Raw genomic sequence first — 15,840 nt, forward strand, 5'->3', positions numbered from 1 at the left:
AAACGTATTAAGGGACCTAAAGGCAGAAGAAGCCTGGGATTACTTTAAGTTAAAGATGCAAGAGCTGTCAGAGGCCTGTATCCCCAAAAAGGGAAAAAGATTACTAAGCAAGAGACTTAGACCGAGCTGGATGAGCGACCGGCTGAAAGGGGCGATTAGGAAAAAACAGAAAGCGTACAAAGAGTGGAAGAGAGGAGGGATCAGTAAGGAAACTTACCTTAGTGAAGTCAGAGAATGTAGAGATAGAGTGAGAAAGGCCAAAGGCCAGGAAGAGTTCGACTTAGCGAGGGGAATTAAAAGCAATAGTAAGAGGTTTTACAGCCATATAAATAGGAAGAAAGCAAAGAAAGAAGAAGTGGGACCGCTGAAGACTATAGCCGGAGAGGAGATTAAAGATAATCTAGGCATGGCGCAATATCTCAATGAATATTTTGCATCGGTGTTTAATGAGGCCAATGAAGGTATTAGGGATACTAGCACCGTTACAGAGGGGCATACAGGATGGGGGATTACCGCATCCGAGGTAGAAACCAAACTAGAACGCCTTAATGGGACTAAGTCGGGTGGACCGGACGATCTTCATCCGAGAATATTGAAGGAATTGGCGCGGGAAATAGCAGGCCCATTAGCGACTATATTTAATGAATCTGTAAACTCGGGGGTGGTCCCATTAGACTGGAGAATAGCCAATGTGGTTCCTATTTTCAAGAAAGGGAAAAAAAGTGACCCGGGTAACTATAGGCCTGTTAGTTTAACATCAGTAGTGTGCAAGGTGCTGGAGAAGATTCTGAAAGAGAAACTAGTTGAGGACCTTGAGGTTAATGGCAAATGCGATAAATTACAGCATGGTTTTACAAAGGGCAGATCGTGCCAAACGAATCTGATCTCCTTCTTTGAGAAAGTAACGGACTTAGTAGATAAGGGAAATGCGGTGGACCTAATATACCTGGATTTCAGTAAAGCGTTTGATACAGTACCCCATGAGGAATTATTGGTTAAAATGAAAAACATGGGGATCGATATGAAAATCCAGAGGTGGATAAGGAATTGGTTAATGGGGAGAATGCAGCGGGTCGTATTAAAGGGTGAATTGTCGGGTTGGAGGGAGGTTACTAGTGGAGTGCCTCAAGGTTCGGTTTTGGGACCCATCTTATTTAATCTATTTATAACTGACCTCGGGACCGACTGCAAGAGTGGGCTGATAAAGTTTGCGGATGATACGAAGGTGGGAGGAGTTGCAAACTCGGAGGAGGATAGGGATATTCTGCAGGGAGACTTGAATGAGCTTGTGAATTGGAGTATCAGAAATAGGATGAAATTTAATAGTAAAAAGTGTAAGGTGATGCACTTGGGGATGAATAACAACAATTTTAGTTACAAGATGGGGACGCATTGGTTAGAAGTAACGGAAGAGGAGAAGGACCTAGGGGTCCTTGTGGATCGCAGGATGACTATGAGTCGACAATGTGACGTGGCGGTGAAAAAAGCCAATGCGGTCTTGGGATGTATTAGGCGAGGTATATCTAGTAGGGATAGGGAGGTCCTGCTTCCGTTGTATAAGGCGCTGGTGAGACCTCATTTGGAGTACTGTGTGCAGTTCTGGTCTCCAATGTTTAAAAAAGATGAACTCAAACTGGAACGGGTGCAGAGAAGGGCGACTAAGATGATCAGAGGAATGGAAAACCTGTCGTATGAAAAGAGATTAGAGGAGCTTGGGTTGTTTAGTCTGACAAAGCGAAGGCTGAGGGGGGATATGATTGCTATCTTTAAATATATCAGAGGGATAAATACAAGGGAGGGAGAGGAATTATTCCAGCTTAGTACTAATGTGGACACGAGAACGAATGGATACAAACTGGCCGGGGGGAAGTTTAGGCTTGAAATTAGACGAAGGTTTCTGACCGTCAGAGGGGTGAAATATTGGAACGGCCTTCCGAGGGAAACGGTGGGGGCGACGGACCTGTCTGGTTTTAAGATTAAGTTGGATAAGTTTATGGAGGGAATGGTTTAATGATAAAACATAGTAGCCAAGGAAAACCAAGCAATGGTACATGAATAGCATAATGGCCAACAAGGGTCAGGCTAGAGACTCTTGCCTATATGCTCGGGGTATTACTGATCGCCATATTTGGGGTCGGGAAGGAATTTTCCTCCAGGGCAGATTGGCTGAGCCTCTGGAGGTTTTTCGCCTTCCTCCGCAGCATGGGGCAGGGATCACTAGCAGGAGGGTCTCAGCCGATTGAAGTCACTAAAACACAGGTTTGGGGACTTCAACGGTAGATTCCAGGGAAGGGTCTTGCGGCCTGCAGCATGCAGGGGGTCAGACCAGATGATCATAATGGTCCCTTCTGACCTTAAAGTCTATGAGTCTATGAGCTCTTCGCAGTCTGCCTGGGACTTAACTATCTTGAGTAGTTTTGTATCATCTGCAAATTTTGCCACCTCACTGTTTACCCCTGTCAAGACTGTATCCCCACTTTGAACTTTAGGGTACAAAATGTGGGGGCCTGCATGAAGACTTCTAAGCTTAACTACCAGCTTAGCTCTGGTCCCCTGCCACCATCTCAAGCGAATTCCCTTCCCTGGGAAGCCTTGAGAAACCTTTCACCAATTCCCTGGTGAATACAGATCCAAACCCCTTGGATCTTAAAACAAGGAGAAATTAACCATTCCCCTCCTTCCTCCCACCAACTCCTGGTGAATACAGATCCAAACCCCTTGGATCTAAAAACAAGGAAAAAATCAATCAGGTTCTTAAAAAGAAGGCTTTTAATTAAAGAAAAAGGTAAAAATCATCTCTGTAAAATCAGTATGGAAAATAACTTTACAGGGTAATCAAACTTAAAGAGCTCAGAGAACTCCCCTCTAGTCTGAGGTTCAAAGTACAGCAAACAAAGAAACACTCTAGTAAAAGGTACATTTACAAGTTGAGAAAACAAAGTAAAACTAAGACGCCTTGCCTGGCTTTTTACTTACAAGTTTGAAATAGGAGAGACTTGTTTAGAAAGATGGGGAGAACCTGGATTGATGTCTGGTCCCTCTCAGTCCCAAGAGCGAACGACCTTCCAAACAAAGAGCACAAACAAAAGCCTTCCCCCCCCCCCCCCCCAAGATTTGAAAGTATCTTTTCCCCTTATTGGTCCTTTGGGTCAGATGCCAGCCAGGTTACCTGAGCTTCTTAACCCTTTACAGGGAAAAGGATTTTGGAGTCTCTGGCCAGGAGGGATTTTATAGTACTGTACACAGGACAGCTGTTACCCTTCCCTTTATAGTTATGACAACCCCTTTTTCCAATTGCTTATGAATATGTTAAATAGGACTGGGCTCAGTACAGATCCCTGGGTGACATCCCTATTTACCTCTCTCCATTCTGAAAACTGACCATTTATTCCTATCCTTTGTTTCCTATCTTTTAACCAGTTACCAATCCATGAGAGAAACTTCCCTCTTATCCCATGACTGCTTATTTTGCTTAAGAGCCTTTGGTGAGGGACCTTGTCAAAGGCTTTCTGAAAATCTAAATACACTATATCCACTGGATCTCCTGTGTCCACATGCATGTTGACCCCCATTAAGACATTTTGGATAAGTAGGGAAAAGTACAGGGGTGAAATCTCAGCCCTATTGAAGTCAATGACAATACTCCTATCAACTTCAATGGGACCAAGATTTCACTGTAGATGTTTGTCTGAATCTTACCCTAGCCTACTGATTCGGGGACGGGAGGGAAATCACAGTGCTGGAAAGCAAGTTATTTCATTAAATGTTTGGTACTGCCCAAGTCAAGTCAGGCTGCTCTTGCAGAATTTATGGCTTTTCTTGTGGTACTGCAGTACTTTCAGTTCTGGCCAGAGCTAAGTAGGAAAAAAGAATAATCTTTAATTAAATTAAAATTACATTTAAATCTCATACAAAACGTTTGGGATAAAGGTGTGGACTGCTTCTTACTTAAGCAAATCACCTTGTGCATTCCTATACCACAAGGCAAAAGTGGAATCAGCTTTCATATACTGGCTTTCAAACTCAAAATATCTAAAAATGTTTGTCACAATAATGAGTTAAATAGTGGCAGTTGAGTAACAGACTTGGGACCTTCTACCTTGTGGTGGTAGAAAAACAGAACTATGATAAATATACTTAACTATTTAAGAATTTGGAACCTGAAAAATCCGATGACATAGCAAACATCTTAGCAGCCTCCCAGAACTGGAACTGCATTTGGCTCATAGTTATTATATGTAGCAGCAGATAGGTCTGCAATGGTGGAAGCTCGCAGGTAAGCACAAAAATTTAATCCAAACGTTCCAGAAATTCCTGTCAACTTTGTAAAGTTCAGATACAAAAATGCATTTGGAATTTACACAATTCCTGATCTGTCAACAGCAAGGAACTGCAGTTTTCATTACGCTGAGGCTAAATGACATGCATCACTTTGAATGAAAAGTGGACATTCAAAAATAAGAGGCAGAAGAACTATGTTTTCTTATCCTGGATATGGAGACAAATTCTTATCTCTGTTACCTGATTTAAATCAGGAGTGTCTTTACTGAACTCAGTAAAGTTACTCTAGATTTACCACAGTGCAATTAATAGTCCATGCTATTTTATTGAATGGAAATTATGATTATGACAAAGTAAAATAATAAAGAACTGAGCTCCAATCTTGCAAAGACTGCACATGCCCAACTTTATGCAGAGGTATGGGGTGAAATCCCAGCCCATCTGAAGTAAATGGCAAAATTCCACCCATTGACTGGTTTCACTGACTCAATTAGGAAATTCACAGCATAAAGTTGAGCATGTGCACACATTTCTACAAGGTCAGGGCCTTAAAGAAAATGGCAGTAATTAATTCACCATTGCAGTCTGAACGTTGGTAAAAAAAAAAAAAAAAACACTCTACTGTATTTAAAGGAAAATATGAAAGTGTGAGCCGTAGAACATGGGACAAACCTAAGGACTGATAAGCATTACAACAAAAGTATACTGTTGCAATGAAGGATATTTTACAGTCAGATAGCTAAATTAAATTAATTGTTCTGTCAGATAATGTACAATCAGCATCAACTATGATAATAGCAACCCATTGTAGAGCTCTATGGGAATGTTTTTGTCAAACTATATTCTCTCTAACAAGAGTTAGAATGTTTTTGTCTGTTTTGCCCAACTGTCACAGAATTCCATTTTTGGCCTTAGAATCTGCCATTTTGCTGCAACCAGGTGCCCAATATTTTGTTTTTTTCTGCCCTGCCAGACCTGGCTATTGCTTCCTCTTCCTGTGCTGCTTTCACTGAGGCAAAGCCATGAACAACAGGTCTCCTAGTTCATCAGGACCATCCCAGCTCATACAACATATGTGTCAGAGGGAGAAAATGGCAGTCAGGGGCCAAGCCAATGAGTTGTGGGTACCAGTCAGTGCTCTGTCCGGTACAGATTGCAAAGTACACAGAGCTGGATTGAGGCAAACTGGGGCCTAAGCACACCGAAGTACAATGTCCTAGTGGCTTCACTCCATGGCCCTGTACCCACCATAGCCCCAAGAAGACTGGTGTAGTAGCATTAGGTCCCTTCTTCAAGCCCAAAAGTGCCCCATAGTCCTCGGCAGGATGGCTGGGGAGGAAGGCCCTGTGTACTCACCCCAATGGCTGGGGTTTATCTGCTTGTTTTTGGGAGCTGGACCTGCTACACTTTCCTCCTGCTACACATACAGTCCTCTGTTTGGATATGCATTAAGGTGACCACCTGCTAATATTTTCACACCTTCATTACATTTTATAATTTAAATGTGCAGGCTTCATTAGTCCATGCCATTGGAGGGAGGGTTCTGCGTACTAGTTGGGTGAGTATAGTATGCAGAAACCTCCCTCCAATGGCAAGGACTAATGAAGCCTGTACATTTAAATGGTAAAATGTAGTCACCAGATGGCCACGCTAATGTGTATGTGTGCAGGCGTGCTAGACGTCCCCCCCAGAGCAGTGGAATTTTGGACTTAAACCTCCGTACTGTTCAATGGGGATGTTCACAGCTCTCAGGGATATTGCTGCAGTCTCTCTAGCCCACGAAAGCTTATGCCCAAATAAATTTGTTAGTCTCTAGGGTGCCACAAGGATGCCTCGCTGTTTCTGCTGATACAGACTAACACGGCTACCACTCTGAAACCTGTCTGCAGACTGAGGTCGACATTATTGCATCAGTTATAGTCAGGTAACCCTTTCAAACTTCTCACCACAACAAGAAGGGTTAGATTTAATTTTGTGTGTGTAATGCAAGCTGAGATTCTGATGTAATCACATAGCTCTTGGGGCTGGAGCTCAAGCCCTAGAAGCATGAGTATTGTTCAGAAGGAAGAATCTCTGATCCACTCCGACAGAAATACAAAACCAATTAACTTGATACATATTCCCACAGAATTAAAAGGGTTTCTGCCACAGAATTAGTGTCAAGGGACCCTGCCTCTAGTTTGGATTTTGCTCCTTTTGGGCTTGAGTCAACACCCACTCAAGTCAATGAAAAGGCTGCCCCCTCCACTGGTTTCTCTGGGTATCAGATCAGGCTTTTTGTGGGTATAGTGGATGATTGGCCATTTACTCACAAGTAAAACCTCTTCCAAGGAGATTGTTTTACCTTTTTTACCACATCCCACACATTTTAAATGTTTCTGAAATCCCTACACACTTGGTAATTTATCATAAATTAAAGATACACATCATAAAGGGCCTGAAATTGTTTGGTGACAACCCCCCCCAAAAAACAAAGTTTATCTCTCTCCCCTCCATCGATTATAACTTTAATTTTCCCTACCCCATCTTGCAATTTTATCTGATTATCTCAGACACAGTCTTTTCCCTCTAGCACTCAAGTTCTCAGAGTGTCACTGTTGCCATTATGACTTCAGGTAACTTAGATTTTTGGTGTTTCCCCACTTCAAGGTTCAAATCCAGACTGATGTGTGAAGCAGAAAAGGGAAAATTCTGGAGGTATGGCATCATGCAGACAGCTAGCTTCAGAATACCCAGTGGGAGAGAAAGGGATCAAGCGTAGAACACTTTTGTTTGATGTAGGTTTATACATACAAATAGAGAAGGCTGGTTGGATTGAAAGCAAAGTTAGGAGAAAGTCCACAATTTAAGTCAAGATTGGATATCTTTCTAAAAGATACACTATAAATCAAACAGAAGTTATGGTCCTGATGCGGAGTTTACTGAGATGAGGTTCTATGGCCCATGATATGCAGACGGTCAGACTAAATAACCATAATGGTACTTTCAGGCCTTAAAATATATGAATCTATGCAAAGCAATTCTGTTTTAACATAGGGCATCCTCTATTGGATATAGGCAGCGCTATAGAGCATTCTGATTAATAGATGCACACCATCACCACCACTTACAGCTAGGTCAGTCACAGCAGCTGCTGACAAAAGGCACAGCTGTCACTATGGAAAAAGTGAGCATTTACCCTTAATTACCACACAGTGGTAACAGAGCTACCATCGTTTTTCTCATGCTATGTTCACCACTCATAATTGACGTATGAGGAAATATCAGATACTGCAAAAGAACAAATACCATGGAAAGGTTCAAATCCATTATCAAATCCATTAGGCTAGTCTTGATGAGATAGGAGATTAAGTTATTATTTCTCCTCTTGTGCCACTCCTTGGGAAGACAATCATACTTTCAAAAAAAAAAAAAATCCCATTGTACTGTGAAAGAAAATAAGTAAGTTACCTGTAACCATAGCCGGTCACCTGAATTCGTTTTACCATTGGCAGTGCACTGAAAAGTGGCAAACTGTCCAGCATTGACTTCCACACTCTGAAGACGCAGGAAATGGGGGGTTTTGGCTGATGGACGAGAAAAAAGGATAGAGTTATTAACACACAGTGTGACTGGGATGGACTCATACTAGTTTATTAAATATATACAGTTTTAAAGTGTTCCAGTAATAAATTTACATTGGAGAAAAAAAAAAGTGCTAGCCAGTGTTTTATCTGATTCTAATTGTAGAAGATACTATAGACTGTTAAGTGAGCTTCGTTCCATTTTGCATGTATCTGGGATACAACAAAAGAGAAGGGTGCTATCTTATTGTTCCTGCTGTGCAAATTATCTTAGCTCAGCGGCCCTCTTGTATTAACACTTCTATATTAATAAAGATTATACTGAAATCTAATTGATGTTTTGAACAAAAACATATTAGCTATTTCTACTAACAACTAGACAAGAACAGTAAAAAGTTAAATTATGTTGTCAAGGAAACTACTTTTTCCTTTTAACTAGATACAATGTGTGTAGATAATGCATTTTAGCATGATTGTTTGGTATGCTACAGTTCTAGCATAACATTTCCACCAAGAAGAGCTATATTCTTTAAAGACAGCTCTTCTGAAGAATATCGGAGGAAAACAAAACACAATAGCTGCTGCATGCTGATACTTATTTCCAGTTTAGGCTGGGAGAACACCCCCAATAACTGAAAAGCAACGTGTCTGTAAATACTCTTTCAGTAAGACATCTATACAAAGAAGAATTATCTCAATTTCACCTAACTAGGTACACGTAGTATATTGTTTTTTGTTTTTACTAGAAAAAGTCAATTGCACTGAAGAAAAAAAATATCAGAAATTAGAGATAGTATTCTCTCTGAGAAAGACAATAGTTCCAAACAATCCAGCTCCCAAAGAAATCAAGAGGAATCTTTCCATTGACTACTGTGGTAGCTGAACTAGGCCTAGAATACTGCTTTCAGTTATAGCCACCTCAGTACTAGAAATAGTTCACCAAACTGAAGAGACCTACCAGATGAACAACATTAAGGTGACGACTTAAAAAAAAAAATTAAAAGAACTTTGTAGGCATAACTTGGGTAATCATAAGCATAACAGGGGATATAAAAAAGATCTATATTAATTCAAGAGGAACAATTGTTTAGATGTCAGCACAAGGGATTATACAATAACGGGGAGAAATTTTGGATGAATACTATGAAAAATGTCTGTGGAAAAAGCTATTAGACTTCATAATAGGGATTTGATCCTGCTCCCATTCTAGTCAATGGGAAAATTCCCATTGACTTCAGTGGTGCGGGATTCAAGTACTTGTCTCATAAGCAAGTGGTGGAACCTCGTCCCTTTAAAACCAGACTCAATAAAGAACCAGATAGGCACCACACTAGCAATGAGGGGACTAACGGGGCAGCTAGGCTCCACACTGGCAAGGAGAGAATTAAAGAGAGCCTTTAGACCCATTTGACCCTGGCCCATTAACTTGCAGCCAATGTCAGGCGTGGAGAAGGGAGTTCAAAGGAAAAGACGTAGGCCTAGTCTACATTGGATTTTCACATTGGTGTACAGTAATTATGCATTGCTCAGAGGTGAGAAAAATCCATGCCCGAGAGACATAGCTATCCCAACCTACCCCCAGTGTAGACAGCGCTAGTTTGACCGAAGAATTCTTTTGTCAGCCTAGCTACTGCCTCTGCTACTGCTAATAAGCAGAAGGCAGGTTTGCGAGGAAGCAGTCAGGAAAGGAAGCGCTGGGACATGCCTTTCTAGGCTGCTGCAGCCCAGCAAACCTGCCTGAAGGCAGAGAAGCAGTGGGGAGGCTAGGCTGCAACCAGGGCTTTCTACAGGGAGCAGAGTCCTGGGGGCCTCTTGGGGCTGTACCTCTCCCCATGCTCTCTGGGAACTGGGGCTCAGCACATCCCAGCCCTTCCTTCACTGATTGCCGTTCCATGGCAGGGTGCAAGCTGGAGAGTGCAGGGAGAGGCACTGTGCAGCTCTGACATCCAGGCTGCAACCCTCCTCCTCTCTACTGCCTTGCCCACAGCCTCTTATCTCCTGTGTGCAGGCAGGCCTGCTGGGTGGCAGCCTCAGAAAGAAGTGCTGGGATAGCTGAGCACCAACCACAGGCAGGTTTGTGAGGTTGCAGCCAGGGAAATCTCAATACTTCCTTCCCCACCTGCAGCCTTGTAAATCTGCATGCAGCTGGGGCCTGTCTCATAAAAAGTTGTTAGTAAGCGGCCTACCATTGCCAATATCTGAATCCCATTAACACTGGGCAAATATTCCCAGCAAAATGTTGCCACTAACCAGAAGTTGCTAATATCAGGATTGCTAATAAGCAGAATTTGCTGTGTATTAAGTCTACAAAGTTACCTTTTCCAACCAAACTTGTTATCTCCTCAAAGAATGAAATCAGGTTTGTTTGACAAGAGTTATTTTCCATAAAACAACATTGACTGGCATTAAATTATTATCCTGTCATTTAATTCTTTATTATTGGAATTTTATACCAGCTTTTCCATTATTTTGACCAGGATTGATGTCAGGCTAAGTGGCCGGTAGTTTCTCTGTGACTGACTGCAAGTATAGGGAGATTGATAGGTGGAGTCATGTGTGTCAGAGGCAACCAGGACCAGAAAAGCACTGATCAGTGTGGTTCTGGGAAGAAGCGGAGAGAGAGAGAAAGAGAGCTTCTTTTGGGCAGAGGGCTGTGGCCAGAGATTATCTTAGCCAGCTCGTTTAGGAGTCTTGGGTGCTAGTTACTGGGACCTGCTGATTTAAAATATTTATCCCTAATAGCTGTTGTTTAACATTCTTCTTGGTTACTAATTGACTGGAAAGTATTTTATTGTCCTCATGTGATACCAGTACATCATCCTGCTTCTTTCCAAATACAGAACAGATCTATTTTTGAACACTTCTGCCTTTTTCTGCCCCATTAACAATTTTATCATCTCAAATAGTAATGGGCTTATCCCATTACTAGGGCTTCATTTATTCCTAATATATACCTCTACCCCAATATAACGCTGTCCTCGGGAGCCAAAAAATCTTACCGCATTATAGGTGAAACCGTGTTATATCGAAGTTGCTTTGATCTGCCGGAGTGCGCAGCCCCGCCCCCCCGGAGCACTGCTTTACCACGTTATCTCCAAATTCGTGTTATATCGGGTAACATTATATCAGGGTAGAGGTGTACTTAAAAACCTCCTCCTTTTTCTCCATAACCCTGTTAGAAAATTGATTTTTTCCTCTGTTGTCTTTAGCCTTCCTTCTCAACTTTCTACCCACCATAACTTTATATTTATATTGATTGCTATTTAATTTCCTCTTTTTTCTGGTTTGTGATATATTGCTTGAATTTCTAATTGCTGCCTTCCTTTCATCATTGAACCAGGATGGGTTTTTTGCTAAAGCTGTCCTCTTATTGATTGGAGAATCACAGCTTTTTGGCTATCTAATACAAATCCTTAAAAAACTCCAATTTTCATTCATATTTTCTGCGTATATTTTTCCACTCAATCCATTTCACTCAATTTTCCTCAGCTTTGGGAAATTACTCCCTTTGAAGCATCAAATATATACATATTTACTGATTGGGACTGTCCTCTGTTTGCCCACATAAAATGCAATCAGGTCATGATCTACATGACTACCTATTAACTATATTTCCACCTCTAACTTCTATCATTCTCCTTTTTTTGTTTAAAAATTTTAAGATAATTACTCTGAGTTTATTTATTTTGGCAGCAACATTGTAAAACTTGGTATAGTTTATGAATAGCATTATGTGTTTTGCAAAAAATTTACACACTAACAATTCTAACACAGTATTTTTAACTTTCTAGTATACACCATAATGGTTTCGATGTTTATAATGAATTCTTCATAGCCTAAATTAATTACTTTACTAAAGAATTGTTTCATTAAAGTAATTAAGTTTCAACACGAGTTTCATTGGTTATGCTAGTACATTGGACACTGGGCGGGGGGTGTATTCTGCTCTCTGCTTTAATAAGAAGTACATGCATGCTTTGAGGATTGATCACTATAAACGCACAGATCAAAACTCAAATATTTTGCAGGCAAAATTATTAACATGACAAAATATCACTTAGCCTATTTGAATTACAGATACAAATTCAAAATGCAGTTTAAGCACAAATACTGTACAAGCAGCTTGAGAACCTTCTACGTTTATTACAACTAAGTGAATCAGAAATAAGAGAGCTGCTGATTCTGTATAGCCATCTCCACATTTCAAGATGTTTCTAGGTCTTCCTGCCACTAAACACTAAAACCATTTTTATGAGGCACTCCAATATTCAACAATAAACTACAGTTTATTTTAAATGACAATGCCTGTTTACAAACCATTAGGAATACTTTCAGGGATAGTATTTGCCAATTACATGCAGTCCCCCACCCTATCAACCTTATGCACAATAATAGGTTACAATCTTCAGTTCAGAAGATTAAATATTAATACATTTTTATTAGTTGAATTTAATAAGCTTTAACAATTCTAAATAATTTTATTTTACTTGGGCAGTTTGTTGAAAGCCATGACAAATTGCTACATATAAAGCATTTTATTTCTAATACTCTTACAGTGCCACTTTTCTTTAAACACTTACGTAAAAGTATGGACTATAAACCTGTAAGCTGGTGGAAAATATTATAGGAAACGCATTTTAAACAAATAAAAATGTGCAGAACTTTAAGCTATGGACCCAAATAACAGTGCTGTGGAAAGTATATTATGTAGTGTTGCATAACATAGCAACAGACACATAGCCAGTTAAATGTTCTGGTTGAAAAGGTCTAAAGGAAATCACACGTGTTTAGTTCTTTGCTACTTTACCTGCAGCCTCAATCTGTGATCTTTGATGAGTGGGGTTGGCATGGGTCAGCGTTATTATTATTTGTACTGGAGTAGCAGATAGAGGCCCCAATCAGGGATTGAGAGTCCCATCATGTTAGGTACTGTACAAAACTTGACTAAGCAATCATCTCTACAGCTATAATGTGCAGCACCTTAATGCTTACAATGGTTGCTCGATAGTCAACAAATTTTTGTAACACTGGAATTGTTATTGACATTTCCTGTTTCCTTTGCTTTTGACATATATTGGAATAATGTCTCAAATACATTTTAGAAAGACTGTTACAAAATTACATATATGCACTTACTGCACGGATGTCCTAAAACCTTCACCTCATCAATAGCCAGGTATCCTTGATGACCTGAAGTGACCACTTCAAAAATAACCTGAGAAGTGAAGAGAGAACTCTGTAATTACACAGTGGAAATAAAGTCTCTTACATCCATTAAATTACTATGGTAAAATAAGACAACTAAGTATGTATTTAAATAGTATGTTGAGACCTCATAACAAAAAGCCAAGAATGCATCTTTCAAATAATTTAGGACTAGAACATAAACCGCATTTTCACAATGTTATTCCCCACTGGGTTAAACAACACACTAAAGAGACTCCAAAAGCTATTGGATCTACAAGGCAGTCAGATTAACTTTTCATTTTCTGCCTTTTATATTGCAAACCTGTTTATATTTAATACATGACAATTACACGGTATAGCCACATTTCTGTAGTGAACTGTATCAGACATATGCATGGCTATTTTCATGAGTGCATTAGACATGCTCTTAATCTTCCACCTACTGTACTACGTTAAGTAAAGCAGATCTATTGGCTACAGTTTGTTTGATGGCTATAAATAGGTCACAAGATAAATGGACTGCTCTTGTCAGCTGAATTAAGAGCATTCAAAAGTAAACGTCTCCAAACTTTGGCAGCCCTTGCTTTGAACAACTCAAGTCTGTTTATGCGGAACAGGAAAAAAATATGCCAATGGCATTAATGGGTACTTTTTCAAAGTAATATACAGGAGATGCATGCTCAAATCCTGCTATTTTTTAATCCTGCTTTTCTTTGGAAATTTATCCCTAATTGTTTTTCTCTACTGTGCTCAAGAAACATACAAAAAAAAGTTTGGAAGACATTTCACAGGTACACTCTATATTTGACCTTGGAGAAGTTGCATAAAGACACAAGTGTACCATGTTCCTTTGCTGCAATGGTTTAAATGACAAGAGTCCAATACAGAATGCAATATGTCACAATGACAATATGGAGCTAGTATAATATTAAAACAAGATAATGGGTTTTCTGCTGTTGAATAAACACTATAAAATCAAGGATCATGAATTTAAAATAAAATCTTGAGGTGACAGTATTCTTCATCATTCTTTGTCCTCACAATAGATACATGAATTGGTTTGTCCCATCTTAAAAAAACCCAGCTTTAGTCGCAACTCCCAGTAAAAGTTTCACTCCACCTTCTTTCTGCCCTTCATCTCTATACTAACTGAATGAATAGCAGCCTTAAACTCCTCTCATATAATTCCATTTGGGACCCCCAGTCCACAAATGTGGCTTCTTTTTCCTACACTCCACTAAACAACTCTCACCAAGGTCCCTAATGAACTCTTCCTGGACAAATATAAGGACTTTTATTCCATCCTCTTCCTTCGTGACCCGCTAGCTTCCTTTGACACTGTTGACCATACTCCTCTTCTTGAAATCCTGTCAACTCTGGGCTTTCTTGGCTCTGCCCTCTCCTACCTCTGTAACTGCTCCTTTGGTGTCTTGCTCACTTGGTGCTCCTGCTACTTCTCCCCCTTTTTGATGGGGGTCTCGTTGGGCAGAGGTCCATCATCTTTATAACAAATCTACCTCTGGACACTGAACCAGTCTCCTTCTGTCCAAACTAAAATCTCAGCATGTTCTTCTGAATTCTCCTTGTGGGTCCAAACAACAACAAAAACTTACCATGGCCAAAAGAGAAAGACTGACAGTTTAAAACTCCATAAAACAATTTTTGCTAAAAAAAAATATACGTAAGAATATTCTTCAGTTACAGCTAATGACCCTTAATATCCAATTCTAAACTAAGGCCAAATTCTGCCCTCACTTATACCTCACACAATTCCATTTGATAAAGTGAGTTGTACAGGTTGCTATAGGCTCCTACTGTTTCCTACAGTATCCAGTGCAAGCCCATTTAAAGTTTCAAGGAAACAGTGTCCTACAAACACAAAATTGGTTCCACCACCACCAAAACTATCCTTCGAGAAATCTTTTGAAGAAAACAATGCAAAAGAGTAGTAGTATCCAACTCTTTTATAGCACATGGAAAAGAGGAGACTAAGGGGGAATATGATAGAGGTCTATAAAATCATGAGTGGTGTGGAGAAAGTGAATAAGGAAAACCTATTTACTTGTTCCCATAATATAAGAACTAGGGGCCACCAAATGAAATTAATGGGTAGCAGGTTTAAAACAAATAAAAGGAAGTTCTTTTTCACACAGCGCACAGTCAACCTGTGGAACTCCTTGCCTGGGGAGGACTATAACAGGGTTTAAAAGAGAACTAGATAAATTCATGGAGGTTAAGTCCATTAATGGCTATTAGCCAGGATGGTGAAGGAATGGTGTCCCTAGCCTCTGTTTGTCAGAGGGTGGAGATGGATGGCAGGAGAGAGATCACTTGATGATTACCTGTTAGGTTCACTCCTTCTGGGGCACCTGGCATTGGCCACTGTTGGTAGACAGGATACTGGGCTGGATGGACCTTTGGTCTGACCCAGTATGGCCATCCTTATGTTCACTTTGCATACAAAGATCTCAAAGTGCTTTAGCAAAGGAGGTAATTATCATCCTCATTTTACAGATGGGGCAATGAAGGCATAGAGAGGGGAACGGACTTCCCCAAGGTCATCCAGCAGCAGAGTCGGGCATAGAACTCAGAGCTTTATGCTCTGGTACAACTGCCTGGGGTGGGGTGGGGGGGGAAAGACATGATGTATCTGTGTTTCAACAGAGCAGAAGAACTTACTCCAAATCTTGCCCTTTAACATACACAGATTTCTAGGTGAGCTCTGGGAAAGTATTGGAGGAGATTGCAGATACACACATCTTAAATAAATGACCAATAGGGCTTTTGTTGGCAAATATTCCAACAAAAC

General features: G+C 40.4%; 1 protein-coding gene across 12 annotated transcripts in view; it reads right to left on the minus strand.

Moving 5' to 3' along the window:
* Positions 1–15,840, minus strand: part of PTPRM (protein tyrosine phosphatase receptor type M) — a 690,156-nt gene that overhangs the window by 413,897 nt on the left and 260,419 nt on the right. For all 12 annotated transcript variants that reach the window (XM_034762641.1, XM_034762634.1, XM_034762636.1 and 9 more), the window contains exons 4-5: positions 12,981–13,059; positions 7,732–7,847 (exon numbers count right to left, since the gene is read on the minus strand). In XM_034762641.1, coding sequence (XP_034618532.1) covers positions 7,732–7,847; positions 12,981–13,059 — 195 coding nt within the window. The remainder of the gene's footprint in view (positions 1–7,731; positions 7,848–12,980; positions 13,060–15,840) is intronic.

This window comes from Trachemys scripta, chromosome 2, assembly GCF_013100865.1.
Source record: "Trachemys scripta elegans isolate TJP31775 chromosome 2, CAS_Tse_1.0, whole genome shotgun sequence".
NCBI lineage: Eukaryota > Metazoa > Chordata > Testudines > Emydidae > Trachemys > Trachemys scripta.